The sequence below is a fragment of the Canis lupus genome, chromosome 1 (assembly GCF_003254725.2).
Source record: "Canis lupus dingo isolate Sandy chromosome 1, ASM325472v2, whole genome shotgun sequence".
Classification (NCBI taxonomy): Eukaryota; Metazoa; Chordata; class Mammalia; order Carnivora; family Canidae; genus Canis; species Canis lupus.
In genome coordinates this window covers 81,104,522-81,120,960 of record NC_064243.1, presented here as the reverse complement: position 1 = coordinate 81,120,960, position 16,439 = coordinate 81,104,522, and the positions used below count along the sequence as shown (strand labels likewise).

Below are 16,439 nucleotides of genomic sequence, written 5' to 3'. Positions count from 1 at the left end.
ATGCCTGACAAAAAAAATTCAATATCATGCTTATAAAGATACTCACTAGGGCAGCCCCAGTGGCTCAGCGGTTTAGCGCCACCTTCAGCCCAGGGTGTGATCCTGGAGACCCGGGATCGAGTCCCATGGCAGGCTCCCTGCATGGAGCCTGCTTCTCCCTCTGCCTGCGTCTCTGCCTCTCTCTCTCTCTCTCTCTCTCTCTGTGTGTGTCCATCTCTCATGAATAAATAAATAAAATATTTAAAAAAAAAGTTACTCACTGGACTTGAGAGTGGAGGATCTCTGTGAGGTCTTCAACAGAAAGTTTAAAAATATAAAAAGGAATCATTCAGAGATGAAGAACTCAGTAACTGATATTTAAAAACACACTAGAGAGAATCAAGAGCACGTTATGAGATGCAGAAGAATGGATCAGCGATCTGGAAGACGGAGTAATGGAAAGCAACCAAACTAAATAGCCAAAAAAAGGGAATAAAAATGAAAATAGGTTAAGGCAACTCAGCATCATCAAGCATAATAACATTTGTATTATAGGGATCCCAGAAGGAGAATGAGAAAAGGGGGCAGGAAATTTATTTGAAATTTATTTTTAATCACTGAAAACATCTATACTTTTAGAGAATAAAACAGACATCCAGATCCAGAAAGTATGAAAAGTCCCTAAGAAGATTAATGCAAGGAGATGCACACCAATATGCATAATAACTAAAAAAGTAATGATAAAAAGAATTTGAAAAGCAGTGAAAGAAAGCAGTTATGTACATGGGAAACCCCTTAATGCTCTCAGCTGATTTATCAGCAGAGACTGAATGCATGAATCATGCTACTCCCTTCTGGCCTGCAAAGTGCTGAAAGGAAACAAAAAATGCAACCACAAATATTCTACCTGGCAAAACTATCATTCAGAATAGAAGGAGAGATAAAGAGCTTCCCAACCAAACAAAGGTTAAAGGACTTCATCACTACCAGACCTATAAGAAATTTTAGAGGGAACCCTTTAAGGGGAAAGAAGAGGCCAGAACTGGAAGTAGGAAAACTAAGAAAAAAAATTTCATAGGTAAATGCAAACATATAATAAAGGTAGTAGATTAATCGCTTATAAAACCAATATGGAGTTTAAAACACAAAAGCATTAAAAACCAATTGTATTTACAAAAATCCATCAAGGGATTCACAAAAGGATGTAAAATAGGACAAATGTATAAAATGAAGGGAAGGAGTAAAGATTTCAGTGCTTTTAAAATGGGTTCAAATTTAAGTGATCATCAACTTAACATAGACTGCCATAAGTGAAGATGTTATATATGAACTTGGTGGCAACTACAAGTCAAAAGTCTATAATAGATACAGACAAAAAAATAAAGAGAAAGGAATCCAAACCTAACACTAAAGGTAGCCATCAAGCCACAAAGGAAGAGAGCAGGACAAGAAAAAAAGGATAGAACTGCAAAAACAACCACAGAACAAGTAACAAAATAGCAATAAGTAAATGCCTGTCAATGAATTTGAATCTTAATAGACTAAATCCTCTGATCAAAAAATACATTAAGACTGAATGGAAGATCTAAATGTGAGACAAGATTCCATCAAAATCCTAGAGAAGAACACAGGCAACACCCTTTTTGAACTCGGCCATAGTAACTTCTTGCAAGATACATCCACGAAGGCAAAAGAAACAAAAGCAAAAATGAACTATTGGGACTTCATCAAGATAAGAAGCTTTTGCACAGCAAAGGATACAGTCAACAAAACTCAAAGACAACCTACAGAATGGGAGAAGATATTTGCAAATGACATATCAGATAAAGGGCTAGTTTCCAAGATCTATAAAGAACTTATTAAACTCAACACCAAAGAAACAAACAATCCAATCATGAAATGGGCAAAAGACATGAACAGAAATCTCACAGAAGAAGACATAGACATGGCCAACATGCACATGAGAAAATGCTCTGCATCACTTGCCATCAGGGAAATACAAATCAAAACCACAATGAGATACCACCTCACACCAGTGAGAATGGGAAAAATTAACAAGGCAGGAAACAACAAATGTTGGAGAGGATGTGGAGAAAAGGGAACCCTCTTACACTGTTGGTGGGAATGTGAACTGGTGCAGCCACTGTGGAAAACTGTGTGGAGGTTCCTCAAAGAGTTAAAAATAGACCTGCCCTACGACCCAGCAATTGCACTGTTGGGGATTTACCCCAAAGATACAAATGCAATGAAACGCTGGGACACCTGCACCCCGATGTTTCTAGCAGCAATGGCCACGATAGCCAAACTGTGGAAGGAGCCTCGGTGTCCAACGAAAGATGAATGGATAAAGAAGATGTGGTTTATGTATACAATGGAATATTACTCAGCTATTAGAAATGACAAATACCCACCATTTGCTTCAACGTGGATGGAACTGGAGGGTATTATGCTGAGTGAAGTAAGTCAGTCGGAGAAGGACAAACATTATATGTTCTCATTCATTTGGGGAATATAAATAATAGTGAAAGGGAAAATAAGGGAAGGGAGAAGAAATGTGTGGGAAATATCAGAAAGGGAGACAGAACATAAAGACTGCTAACTCTGGGAAACGAACTAGGGGTGGTAGAAGGGGAGGAGGGCGGGGGGTGGGAGTGAATGGGTGACGGGCACTGGGTGTTATTCTGTATGTTAGTAAATTGAACACCAATAAAAAAAATAAATAAAAAAAAATAAAAAAAAATAAAAAAAAAAAGACTGAATGGCTAAAAAAAAAGCAAGACTCATTTATATGCTGCCAATAGGAGACTCACTTCAGACCTAAAGACATGCAGATTTAAAGTGAAGAGATGGAAAAACATTTACCATGCAAATGAAAACAAGGAAGCTGGGGTAGCAATACTTGTATCAGATGAAATAGACTTTAAAACAAAGACTGTAGGAGAAGCAGAGAAGGAGACTATAGAATGATAAAGGGAACAACAATGCTAGAGGGATATAACAATTTTAAGCACCCAACAGGGGAGCACCTAAATACATAAAATAACTGTTAACAAACATAAAGGAAACAATTAACAGTAATACAATAATAGTAGGGGACTTTCAAACCCAACTTAGTCAATGGATAGATCATCCAGATAGAAAAATCAACAAGGAAACAGTACCTTTGAATGACACATTAGACCAGATGGGCATAACAAATCTATACACAAAGCTCCAACCAAAAATAACAGAATACACATTCTTTTAAAGTGCACATGGCACCTTCTCCAGGATATATCATACTAGACCACAAAACAAGTCTCAACAAATCCAAGAAGGCTGAAATCCTATCATGCATTTTTTTCTGACCACAAAGGTATGAAACTAGAAATACAAAAAAAAAAAAAAAATCTGGAAAGAACACAAATACATGGAGGTTACACACTATGCTACTAAACAATGAATGGGTCAACCAAGAAATCAAAAAAGAAATTAAAAAAGACCAAGACTAATGAAAACGAATCAACAATCCAAAATCTTTGGGATGAAGCAAAAGCAGTTCTAAAAGGGAAGTTTATAGCAATATAGGCCTACCTCAAGAAACAAGAAAAATCTCAAGTAAAAAATATATGGAAGAATATTCTGGGAGAACTAATTTGGATCAGAGTCAGTGAAGGCTTCCGGGAGAAAGGAATATTTAAGAAGCATTCTGAAAATAAGTAGCAGTTAGCTAGAAGACTATGAAGATCTCATGTTGGAGGTGGGTAGATGAGCATGTACTGAGGCCTGAGGAGGAGGTTGGCCCACTGACGTTCCTGAAAGAAAGTCCCACAGGTAGGAGTGAGTGATCACAGGGAATAATGGCACAGAGGTGGCAGGGGACAAAGGGTGTCACACACACCATGCACAGGTTTTAGATTTGCACCCAATGTCAAAGAAAAGACATAGAAAAATTTTGTGCAGGAAAACAGTAATCTAATTTACATTTTTACAAGGTCACTTTGGCAGCAGCGTGGAGAATGGACTCTGGGTGAGGGAGAGGTTGGTGAATTTGGACAAGAGATGTTGCAAAGAAAATTCCAAGAAATAGCATTAGAGCTTGGGCCTTTTGGAGTAGATTTTGGTGAGGCGCTGGCTCTAGAAGATAGAAGCAGGACTCTGATTAAGAACCAGGGCTCCAGAGTCAGACTGCCTGGATTCAAAACCCTGGCTCTGTCTGCCCAGTGAACTTTATTTTAGGGCCTGAGTTGCCCCATCTGTAGAATGAAAAGATAATACTAATTGTACCTCAAAGCATGGTGAGGAATAAATGCAATCATTCATTTCAAGTGTCTAGAAGGAAGACTGGATGAACAAATATTAACTTTATTATTATTATTTCATTTCTAGTGTTAGATGCAGCAAAAAAAAATCAAGGAAGACTCTCAGGATTCTGTCTTGGGCACCTGAGTAGTAAGTGGTACCATTTATAGCATTTATTGAGATATAGACAGGTAGGACTGCATGCATCAGGGAGAGAAAAGGAAGACCTTCCCATTTCGTTCAAGGAGTTCCATTTTTAATATATGAAGAAATGAGTTAACAGTGTCTAATGGCACTTTTTATTTTATTATTTTTAGATTTTATTTATTTATTCATGACACACACACACAGAGGCAGAGACACAGGCAGAGGGAGAAGAAGCAGGCTCCATGCAGGGAGCCTAACATGGGACTCGATTCTGGGTCTCCAGGATCAGGCCCTGGGCCAAAGGTGACGCTAAACTGCTGACCCACCCGGGGCTGTCCTAATGGTACTTTTTAAATGTTTTTTTAGGTGAGTATGCTACAATATTTTTAACATCCTTACTTGGCAAGTTTTGTTAACTTTCTCAAATTTTTTTTATTTTTTTAAAGGTTTTATTTATTTATTCATGAGAGACATTGAGAGAGAGAGAGAGAGAGGCAGAGACACAGGCAGAGGGAGAAGCAGGTTCCAGGCAGGGAGCCTGACATGGGACTCCATCCCAGGTCTCCAGGATCAGGCCCTGGGCTGAAGGTGGCGCTAAACCACTGAGCCACCAGGGTTGCCCTCAAATTTTTTTTAAAACAAACTCAAAATCCTAAAATTTTTAAGCCACTGATTTAAATGATAACACAAATTTCAAAGGCTTATATCAATAAACGTAATATATGTGGAGCACATCATGCCTTGCCACTTCAAACATCCCCACTTAGGGCAATATAAGATGATTATTTCTGTTACCTGCACAGAAAGAGGTAAATTTCTATGAGATTTGCTCAGGGTCCTAACACACCAAACTGGGTCTTAAGCTTCAGAAGATTTAAGTCCCTATAATGACTGATTCTCTTTTTAGAGCTTTGAAATTTCTTATTGATAAAATTAAGTATGAGATAAGCCTCTAAAATCATAAGGCCTAATTCTTTTATTTTTATATAGGCAGATCTACCACCTGTTTAGAAAAGTTACATGGAAGCTATGATGAGTTAGGATTTTTTTTAAGTATTTCAGAATAAAGCAATAGAGAAGAAAAACTAATAAATTTCCCAACTATAGTTCCAGTTACCTATCAAAATCTTATGTAGTTATTAGGAAAAGTCCTTATGGAACTACAAGGAATTTATTTTACTAATATATTTCATTCCAGGATTGATTTCCATATTTTGAGCTTGATTTCCATATTTTGACACCACTATTCTAGGCATAAATGTTCAACATGAGTAGGTAGCTAAGATATTGGACATGTAAAAAAAAAAAATCAATTCTGAAATTTTCTACTTTGTTTTTCTTCAAGATTCAACCCATGCCAGTCTTACTTCCATGAATGTTTCTAAAGTACCTCAAACAATAGAGACCTCCAGCTACTATAAGGAATTCTTCACGGAGAGAAAGAGACATACATATTTATTCAACCAGTATTTAAGCTAAGGTCTGTACTCAGCACTGGGGTGGGGAAGTGGGGGAGCAGGCGGTCAGCAGTGAATAAAACTTCCATGGAGTTCAAGGTCTCGTGTAAAACTCTTCCCAGACTGAATCATGTCTCTATCATCACTCAGTCACTGGAACTCTCACAACGTTTGGTAGCTTTCATTTTTTTCCTTAACCTTCTTTATATCTAATAGCCCCACTAATCCAGAAAACAACTTTTTTCAAGTTTTACTTGAAATAGAAGTGGGATGATGGCAATACACAGAAATTTCTTTTTTAATTTCAGCACTTATACTGGTTTCATGAATTCAATTCCACGTCAGTAACTGGAGTACTTCAGCTTTGTTTTAAATTTGTACTATCTGATTAGAGAGGAAAAAAGGAAAAATAAATAGCCTTTAAATCTTTGATTCCAAGACTTATTGGCACACAAATTAACATTTTTAAGGTCGAGATGCCTTTGCATTGATGTCTGCATTTATTATGGTGTTTGCTTTCCTGAAAAGCTGTTTTCAAATCAATGACACGTCTTAGAATCAATGTTGCCTTAGAAAGTAAGAAATTCAACAAAAGAACTCAGACTGACCGATGAAAAAAAATGAGTTGGCAACTAAGACTGGACTCCTAGCCTTGGCTTTTTGCCAGTTAGTTACTAGTCACCAAGCCTCGTGACATCTGCTGAGTCTCTTCACTCCTCTGGACCTTTTCTGCTCCATTCATAAAATGCAAGTTTGCACTTCTGTTTCTCAAACTTTGTAGTTAGAGATGAGCTCAAGTTTTTCCAGTCAGTTGCAGACATCCATTTATGAAATACACACTATGTAGATTAGACAAGGATTCTACACATGATTTATCATCTTCATTTATCTGATACTGCTGAGTAATATAATTGCTTGTATTTCTCAATTACACAATAGCTGAGTACTAGAAACAAAAATTCAGGGAATGAGTCACTCAAAATGAAGGTGTTATTCACAGCAGAGTCAAGAGAGCAGCAGCATGGTTAATCAATCTGTGGGTCATTGACAATGGACCAACAATCCAGAAGATACCTTTCAGGCAAAATAATAAATGTTCTCTTTTCCTATTATTCATTTTTAAAAAGTACAAAATATGGGCATCAGTTACTTAAATTTTTTTTAAACAATCAGGAGTAATACCCTTTGGTTGGAAATATCAGCCACTGTTCCGTGTGATTTTTCAAAGAGAAGACAGATATATAGCTGCTCTTACTAAAATATGCTTCCTTTACACCACTTAGTCCGTGGTAGAAAGTAACTACTTTCTGGATATTAGCCATAAGGCCACTGCAGTTTATAGAAACACCTCTTTTTGAGTAGTACATCAAATCATAAGGTTTCATATAAATGGGAATACTCGGGGACACCTGAGTGGCTCAGCAGTTGAGCATCTGCCCTCAGCTCAGGGTGTGATCCCGGAATCCCGGGATTGAGTCCCACATCCGGCTCCCTGTGAGAAGCCTGCTTCTCCCTCTGTGTCTCTGTCTCTCTCTGTCTCTCATGAATAATTAAATCTTAAAAAAAAAATAAGAACACTTGTTTTTATAAGGACTCTTACTGAGGCAAACATACACATGTGCTTGCTCCTTGTCCACCAACCTGGCACATGGGGACAAATGCTAAATAACCATACAAATTACCTAACTCTGAACACCCTTCATCAAGTTGATGAGAGAACAATTTATTCAACTTCAAGAAAGAAATCATTTCCTAGGCAGGTCAGTCTCAGGGGCCTCCTGGATATTTGCTGAAAAATAAGAGTATCTGCCTTAGAGCCTAGAGGTGCAGACAATCAGAAGCTGGTTAGTTCTGGGTGCCAGACCAATGTTATAAGAGAGGTTCTCACACCTGAGCATGTATCAGGACTGTCTGGAGGGCTTATTAACATACAGATTGCTGGCCCCACTCTTGAACTTGATTGAGAGGGCCATGATGGAAACTGAGAGTTTGCATTTCTCACAAGTTTTCGGGAGGTGCTGATGCTCCTGGGAACAGAGTTTGAGAACCACTGGTATAAGATATTTGATGGTGGAATTGGAAAGATATCAGGGGTCACCTAATCCAAACCTTTCATTTTCCCGGTGAGGACCGTGAGGTTGAGAAAGAATATCTTCTTCATGGTTATATATCCAATACTCAGAGCCTTCTCCAACCCCCCCACACACACACACACAAAAAGGCAATTTTATGCCTTAACATGCTGCTCATTTCATGGTTGTAAGTTACGGCCACATATCAGGACCCTGCTCTCTGAAAAGAGGCACCAGCAGAGTCTTCAGCAGAGCCTTCAACAGAGCCTGCTTTTGACCCTCCTATCCAGGTGTCCTTCCAAGAACATGTTACTTCTACCAGTGACCTCAAAATGGAAGGCAAGTGGCCTTAGCCCAGACAGGGTATTGGCAGCCCAATGGGACATACTCACCTAGATTTTTAAACCCAGGAATACTGGCTCCAGAGAACACATCCTTACCATCATGCCATGCTGCCTGTCCCCCGGCTCCCTGGAAGCTGAGCACAAACAGATGGCTTGAGGTTTGCAAAGTGACACATGATACAGGAGATGGTCACAGATGATTTACCGCACTGCTGTGGAGGTAAGTGTCCAGTGAAGCCTCAACTGCTATTGGAGTCCCTGGCTGTATGCTGGGCAGTGTAGACTGATGGCAGTGTCAAAACTCCCTTGGATCATGCCGTTTTGGCTGAGCCTGTTGTCCAATTCCCATCAGTTCTGTGAACTTCCTCCTTCTCCTCCAATAAATTCTTCTTCCCAATAAATGGCTTGTAGCTAAGAACCCTGGCTGACATGACAACCCATTAATTTACCCATCAGCAGAAAGACAATTGATCCTAATCTAAATTAGGGCTCCCGCAAAGACTCCTGTAGTGCCTTCCACCTTTAGAGCCCTTGGATTTCTGTCAGTACACTTTGATTCCTTTGACAGTATTTGCAGCAAGGGCTGCTTGACCATTACAGAGCCCCACTCCAGGCCATCAATACTCAGATGACAAAGCACATCTTGATTTATGGCTCCTGGCCAGAATCGATGGGTCCAGGAGCGTACCTTCATGTCACATCAAGATCTTAGGCTTTAACCAGGACAAGAAAGGTTCAGAGAGCTCTTGAGCTTGGAAGAAAATGGAGCCAACCCATGCTGAAGGCTGGACCCTGTAGAAGAGCCTCAGAAACACTCTGGTATTTGGGCTTTTCCTGTCTTTATTATTCATTTCTTTCCATTTCATGAGACATCATGGTGAGAATTCTTCCAGTAAAGTCCCCTTTTTGCCTGAATTTCAACCTTTGTCCTTGGTAGTTTAATAGCCTTGCTACACTGACTCATTAAAAATCCCTCTCTGCTTTCTCCATTTAGCTACCCACCTCCCTGCAACTCCCACACATGGGTGTTCTTACAAGAAAACTTTAATTCAGATGTCACCGGAAAAGAAAAGGTTTTTATAAACCATAAGGCATCTCTTAAGGGGGAGGGGGGACCCTTTAAGGGTTAAGACTTCTTTTTTTATATATTGCTCCACTGTCAGATTTTTCTCATATTTGCTCATAGCATTACAGGCTCAAGATGTTCATCCTCCAACTCCATGCCTTGAGGAATGTGGTTCTTCAGATACATAGATATTGGTGAGTGATTTGAATTGTGTATTTGCTATCTTTGTTTCCAGGGCCCTAAACATCCTAAAAGGTGCTATTTGCCACCAAAAGTAACCAAGGCCCTGTAGAGAAATGGCTGACTTCCCATCTGGGAAGGGTGGTCACTGAAGCTCCAGGCTCATCTTTATGCCAGAATAAGAAAGTATTCAAAAAAAACTGATGTAGCATGTTGCAGTGGCGCAAGAACCTGCCTTAAGGGTGTCTCATCGCACAAAGGAAGTACAATTTGAGTGTCAAAACAGTTATGTACAATGATGAAGTAAAAGCCAATGAATCATGAATATGTACTGATATTAAATAGGGGTGATAGGAAGGCTCTTTCATGTAAATTATCCAGTGCCAAATGGTAAATGTGGAGAGTGCAGGACTTGGAAAATCATTTTGTAGCCATCATGGTATACATGTGATCAGGAATTATCAATGGCTACTAAATTTAGAAGCATAGCTTGGTGAGGAGCAGGATATTTGCCTAGCCTTAAAAAGTGTCTCCCTACAAAACTGTTAGACAGTAGAGACAACATGCAGCATCTTGAAAAGTGACTGAATTTAACATCGCCAATGAGGGGCAGATGGACATGGTATGCCTCCAGAGAGGACTTTCAGAGGACACAACATCATATATCCAGAGTTCTACATTGGATATAAATTATACCTCAACATACTTTATTTGAAAATGTACAAAGGGTGAAAGTCCATGGTTTGAAAAGGCTCTGTAGGGGCAGCCCTGGTGGCGCAGCAGTTTAGCGCCGCCTGCAGCCCGGGGTGTGATCCTGGAGACCTGGAATCGAGTCCCACGTCGGGCTCCCTGCATGGAGCCTGTGTCTCTGCCTCTCCCTCCCTCTCTCTCTCTCTCTGAATAAATAAATAAATATTTTTTAAAAATATGAAAAGGCTCTTTATTAAAGGCAAAAGGAAGAGCTTCTTGAGATGTCTTCAGAACTGCTGTGTCATGGATGGAAGCAGACTACCTAGTGAGGTTAGTTTACTCCAGCCAGAATGAACATAAGCCACAGATGAAGTCACACAGTCCCCTATTCTGAAGCACATTATGGGACCAAAAATGAAGCATTTTTATATTAACATCTATTTTGTAGTGAACACAATATTCACATAAAAAGCCAAGAAGAAACTCAATGAAAATTTGCCTCCAAGGACCCCTCGAAGGGCTTTTTAAGAAATATTTTATTTATTCATGAGAGACAGAGAGAGAGAGAGAGAGAGAGAGAGAGAGGCAGAGAAACAGGCACAGAGAAAAGCCGGCCCCATGCAGGGAGCCTGATGTGGGACTCTATCTGCATTCCAGGATCCTGAGCTGAAGGCAGATGGTCAACCACTGAGTCACCCAGGCGCCCCCCCTCCAAGGACTTGTGAACAGACACCTCCAATTTAGAACTTCACCTACAAAAGATCCCTGGCACTGAGCAGTGCCTGGCACTTGGGAAGTGTTGGATTGAACCAAGTGACGAATAAAGGAGCGAGGGCATACTTAACCATCTCACTCCTTTTCCTCTTCATAGAGCTAAAATTTTGTCATTTTCTGAGAAAACCACCCTCCTTACACTATTTCCTCTAATAGATTTCCAGCCTAGGAACATGATACTTAGTCTCCAAATGAGATTTTGCTATAACCAATGCAATAGGATTTTAGGGAACTCAGATTTTCACCTATTCCAATGTAAGTAGGAAGAGAGACTGCGAAATCTCTTATGGCTCAGAAAATAAGGGAAATTCGAAGCAAAACATTACTGTTAAAGCACTACTAAGACATTTTAGACAAACTGCTAGGCAACCTGCAACTGATCAACTAAAATAGAAAATAACACCTCACTGTTGGCTAAAAATACTCAAAAATAGAGTGAATATAGCTGACACCACTACCAGACAAACCCAAGTGAAGCTAGACAATGGCTAAAAAGGGTATAACCAGGGTTTGAACCCAGGTAGTCTGGTCTCAGAGCTTACATTTTTAATCCCTATGTCAGCATAAATTAAATACCAATTCCCTAGTATACATTCCTTCCAGACAGTTCCAACATGAGGCCTGCATCCAAAATTAAGCCATCAGTTTCTGGAAACACTCAACTCTATTAACAAGCAACACTTCACTAAACCTCATTTAATATTAAAAATAAAGATCCCATTTAATTGCTACTGTCCAAACACTTTCTTCCTGCACTGAATAGTACTCATCAGGGTTCTCAGCAGAACTTCTTTTGGTCCTACTTTTATCTGAGGAACTGATAAGGAATTTCTTTCTACTAAATTCAATCATCTTTATTCCCCGCCTCCTCCTCCCCCCCCCCACCCAATCTCCTTCAGCTAAAGGCATCACACTGACATCTTGCAATTACTAGCTCAAACCAGATAGCAGCTTTTATCTTTCCCTGCGGACACTGACCTGTGCTTTTATTAAGTGTAAACAGGATACTGCTCTATCGAATGCACTTCAGAAACCTCCTCAAATTATTTTGTTGCAAAAATCATGCTTCCTGTGAAAGAGTTGGTGGCTTTTCAGGTCATTCCACACTCCACACAGGATGCTCAACTCCCATTCGCAAAGTGGAGTTTTCACCGGAGGCATCTGAGCAGTGGATTATCTAATTCATCCATTATGGAAACTCAGGTGAATTTTGCACTCAGACTGCACAACTTGGGACAAAACAGCATATACCATGTCCTGATTCCCTTTTTTTTTTTTCTAAGATTATTTATTTATTTATTCATAGAGACACAGAAAGAGAGAGAGAGAGGCAGAGACACAGGCAGAGGGAGAAGCAGGCACCATGCAGAGAGCCTGACCTGGGACTCCAGGGTCTCCAGGATCAGGCCCTAGGCTGCAGGCAGTGCTAAACCGCTGTGCCACCGGGGCTGCCCCATGTCCTGTTTCCTTTATGTTTGAGGTCACTGCCTCCTCCTTAATCTTGGGGAGAAATGGAAGTGGGCCAGGCTCCCTTACCTTCCTAGGGGTTCCTGACAGCTCTACGTGGTTTGGCAACTGTTTCTTTGGTTTTTAAGTAGCACTGAGCCAGTATGCTAGTCACAGCAGTACACAATGAAAATGGGGATCCTGGGAGATGAGGCAGTGCCTGGGGGGTACAGGAAGAGGGTTTGGGCAAAGGCCTGGGGGAGGCAAAGGCTGGTATTAAACATGACCTCCAGGGCAAACATTTCTTACAAACATTTCTCCCTTACTTTGTGTGTAAATATAAGCATTTTACTCCCAGAAAGTAGGCTTGTTCTCCAGGCTGGCTGCACACTGAGCCATACCACCTTTGTCAAGCTCCTGGTGTGTTCCAGACACTGTACCTCATACACTGGCACAAATCAACATACGCCACAATGAAAGAAGGTACAGACTGCTTTTGAAAAGAAAAAGTGTGCAACCAAAGCCAGGCCCACTCCTATCATTTGTGGGGCCTGGGGCAAGAGTACAAATGGAGGCCCACATAATTGCTTAAAGGAGGTCATCAAGCTAGCCAACTGTCACATAATCCTGCTCCCTTGACAAACGTAGCGTTCCAACAACCTGGAAGGCCAGGTACAATTTAGAATTTGCAGACCCCTGGGGGTTCTGGGCCAGACACGGTTGTTTCAACAGCCCTGCCAATGGACACGATCTCTTCCCTCCCCAACCCAGGCTCCCTCTCCCCTCAGGGAGGCCTTGGGGCACACCTGCAGATCCTCAGTCCACATTTCCAAGCTCTTCCATCACCCCACCATAGCTGCCCTTTGGCCACTCTCAGGGATGAGGTCTGCCCCTTCCCCCGTTTGCAGAGGCCATGGAAGCAGGCTTGGGGCCAGGAATCCATGGGAGTCTGGGAGGGGACAACATGTATTCTGGGTGGGCAGTTCCCCCACCTGCAGACACTTAGCCCAGTGGGGAGACACACAGACTGGTGAAGGCCAGACATCCCCATATACACCTTTTAAATCCCGGTGGGGAATAAATGCAAAAACGGTTCCTTTGCCCAGGCCTGTAGCCAATATTGATGAAAAGCTTTCTCCATTTTATTCTAACTAGATCAACTTTTCTTTCCTTGAAGCTTTCTGGGAGGGTGACTCCTAATATTCAAGGTTAATAAAGTGGTACAAGGCAGGATTCCTGTCTGGAAGGGATGAAAGAGTTGAAACACTTGGAACTATCTAGAAAGATCTAACTGCTAATATCCTTGTCTGAAGGAAAAGGTAAATATTTCTCAGATAGCAAATGGATTGAACTGGATTCTAGAAAGTCAGAAAAGGGGAGATCCTTGCCCTAGGACATAAATTGGGCAAGCCTTAACATTTTCTCTGTTTTGGAGAGTTAAGAGCCGGATGAGTGACTAGTCAACGCAGCTGGGGCAACCAGGTCCGAACTCCAGGAAGGCGCACACCCGGAGGGAAGCTGAGCTGAGCCGGGAGGCTTGGGCCTGCTACAAACACTGGCCGGGCCAGTCACCAAAAGGAGGTGATTGAGGTCACAGTAGGGTGAGTGGCCGGGGCTGGGACGTCCCCCCACTACTGATCCGGTATCTGCTTTGTCTTTTGTCAAAGCAAATTTACCAATCTTCAGGGCCTTCATTTTTAATTCTCCAGGACGGGGAGAGGTTACTACCTTCCCAGGTTACGGCCCAGTGATGCGAGCACAAGTGAGCACAGTCCACACTCGGTAAGCACTCACTCAACCGCACTACTTAAAACGGAGCACGGCGGCCAGGGCTCGAGCTGCGTGTTCACCAGGCAGCTCCCCACCACCTGCCCCAACGTGCAAGACCAGGCTCTGAAGAAGCCGTGCGCGCCGGGGGCAGAAGGATGGGGTAAGGGGCTGTGGGGGCGGGGGGCAAACAAGGCAAGACCTGATCGCATGCTACGTCTCGTCTGTTTGGGGGTAGGGAAGGGTGCCTTCTAAGGTCGCCCAACTGGGGAGTGCGTAGGGCCCCGAGTGACCGGCCCGCGGGCCCCCAGGGGGCAAGAAGGAGCCGAGCGCGGGCCGCGGGGCCGCGGAGTCGCAGCCACTCACCGAGCAGCAGCAGCTTGAACTCGCGGCGCGCGTCCTTCTTGTCGCGGCGAAGCTGCCGCTCGATCTCGGCGCTGATGCGCTGCGACTCCTTCTCCTCCGCAGACAAGCAGCAGCAGCCCGCCATGGCGCGCGCTGCCCGACGGCGCCCCGCTCCTCCGCCGGCTGTCGCCCGCCGACCCGCCACGCGCCCCCGCGTGCGGAACGACAAGGACAAGGCTGCCTTGACTTTTGAAATGGGAAGCCTGGCCTTTTGAGGCTCGGTCCCCTCCCCGAGGATGGACTCGGAGCACTGCACAGGCGAGGCCCGGCCGATCCTGGCTCACGCCAGCCCCTCAGCGGTTCCCGGAGCAGGGGCCCGCCGAGAGGATGGGGCGCGGCCGGCACCCGGAGGACGCGCACGCCCCTTAGGACAGGAGCCCGACAGCCAGTCGCGGGGCGCAGGCCGCGCGTAAAAAGTTGGGGCGTCGGTGCCCGGCGGTGGGGCGGGGCGGGGCGGGGGGGGGAGAGCGGGATCTCCCGGCCCTGGTGGGGTCCCAGGCGGGCGGCAGGCACGGCGTCGGTTGGAGGCAAAGGGCCTAGCTAGTCTTTGCCTGGAAAGTTCCGAAAGTGACCGCAGATTAAGACTGAGCGCACGGGTTCCCGCTGGCGCTAGTAGCTCTAAGTGGCAGAAGGAGGCGGAGCGTCTCGGACCTGCAGCCCTGGCGTCCACCCAGTTGGCCTTCGGGGTGCGCCAAACCGAGGGTGCCTGGGGGCAGCAAGGAGCTGGGGGCAGAGGCCTGGAGTTTCTGGGAGTGGCCCCCACACCTGCCTCCCTGGCAGTGTGGTCCTTGCACCCGGAGGGCGGCGGGCGGAGGTTGCGGTAACCAGCGCGCCCCGGCCGCAGGGCCCTGCTTCCTGCCCAGGTGCGGGCTCCGACAGGTGAGCGAGTTTCGCCAACTTGGGCCTCCGCTCCTGCCAGCTGCTAGAAGAGTGGGACCGAGCCCAGCGTCCGCGGCGGGGCGCAGAGCACCGGGGGCGAGGTCGAGCTCTCCACCTGCACCGAAGTTGAGGCTCGCACACGAGCGACACGACCACACACCCTTGGGCTGCCTAGACGGGCTCCTTCCGCTTCCCGGACGCCTCAGCCCAGCTCGGGGTTGGCCTAAGCGGTTGGTCCGCTGGGCAGCCTGACCCCGCTGGCACCGCGCTCACGGAGGCAGCTGCCGCTGGGTTCAATTAAATAGGAGCGCGCCTGAGCAGAGAGTAAATATCCTCCCGGCCCCCCCTCCGTCGGAGCACCTGGTGAGGACGGCTGGGGATGGGGAAATGGGACACGGCTGGCTACTTTGCATTTTGTGAGGGGAATGACTCCTGCTTTGTAGAGAGAGGGCTGACACGTTTGCAGCAGCACCTGGCTCGTTCGTGCCCCAGCCCTGAAGCCCGACGGCCGCTGCCTTGCAAAGGTGTGTCCGCACAGCCACACTGACCCGGCTCCCGGGACGTCGGGATCTGTTTGAGCTGCTTAATAAAAACTTAAAAAAAATTTTTTTTTTGAAAAGCACCTCTTTGTCCTCAAATGCTACAGTTGAATGCACATTACAACATCTGGTTTTTGTCTTCCGTGGAGATAGCTTTCTGAAACAGTGCAGAGAAAGAGAGGTCCACGGGAAAAGCAGAAATGGGAACGTGGAGGGATGGATCTTGTCCACAGCAATGAATGCCTTGTCCTTCCCCTCTTCAAGTCACTGTATGCCCGTAAACACTTTATGGCGTTAGGCAATTAGCTAATGCCTCCTCTATTAAAAAGCAGGCATAAGTGCCTTTCATACGAGTGGCATATATTCCATCAATTCAAACTAAAGAGCATATTGAGTGGAAAGAGTGGTATTTG

The 16,439-nt window shown here is 44.2% G+C and overlaps 1 protein-coding gene across 1 annotated transcript in view; it reads right to left on the bottom strand.

The window, feature by feature from the left end:
* The window catches only part of GNA14 (G protein subunit alpha 14), a 185,551-nt gene extending 170,684 nt beyond the window's left edge, over window positions 1-14,867 (bottom strand). The window contains exon 1 of the mRNA XM_025423274.3: window positions 14,570-14,867. Within this exon, the coding sequence (XP_025279059.1) occupies window positions 14,570-14,693 (124 nt within the window). The 5' untranslated portion in view covers window positions 14,694-14,867. The remainder of the gene's footprint in view (window positions 1-14,569) is intronic.
* Window positions 14,868-16,439: the final 1,572 nt, after the last annotated feature.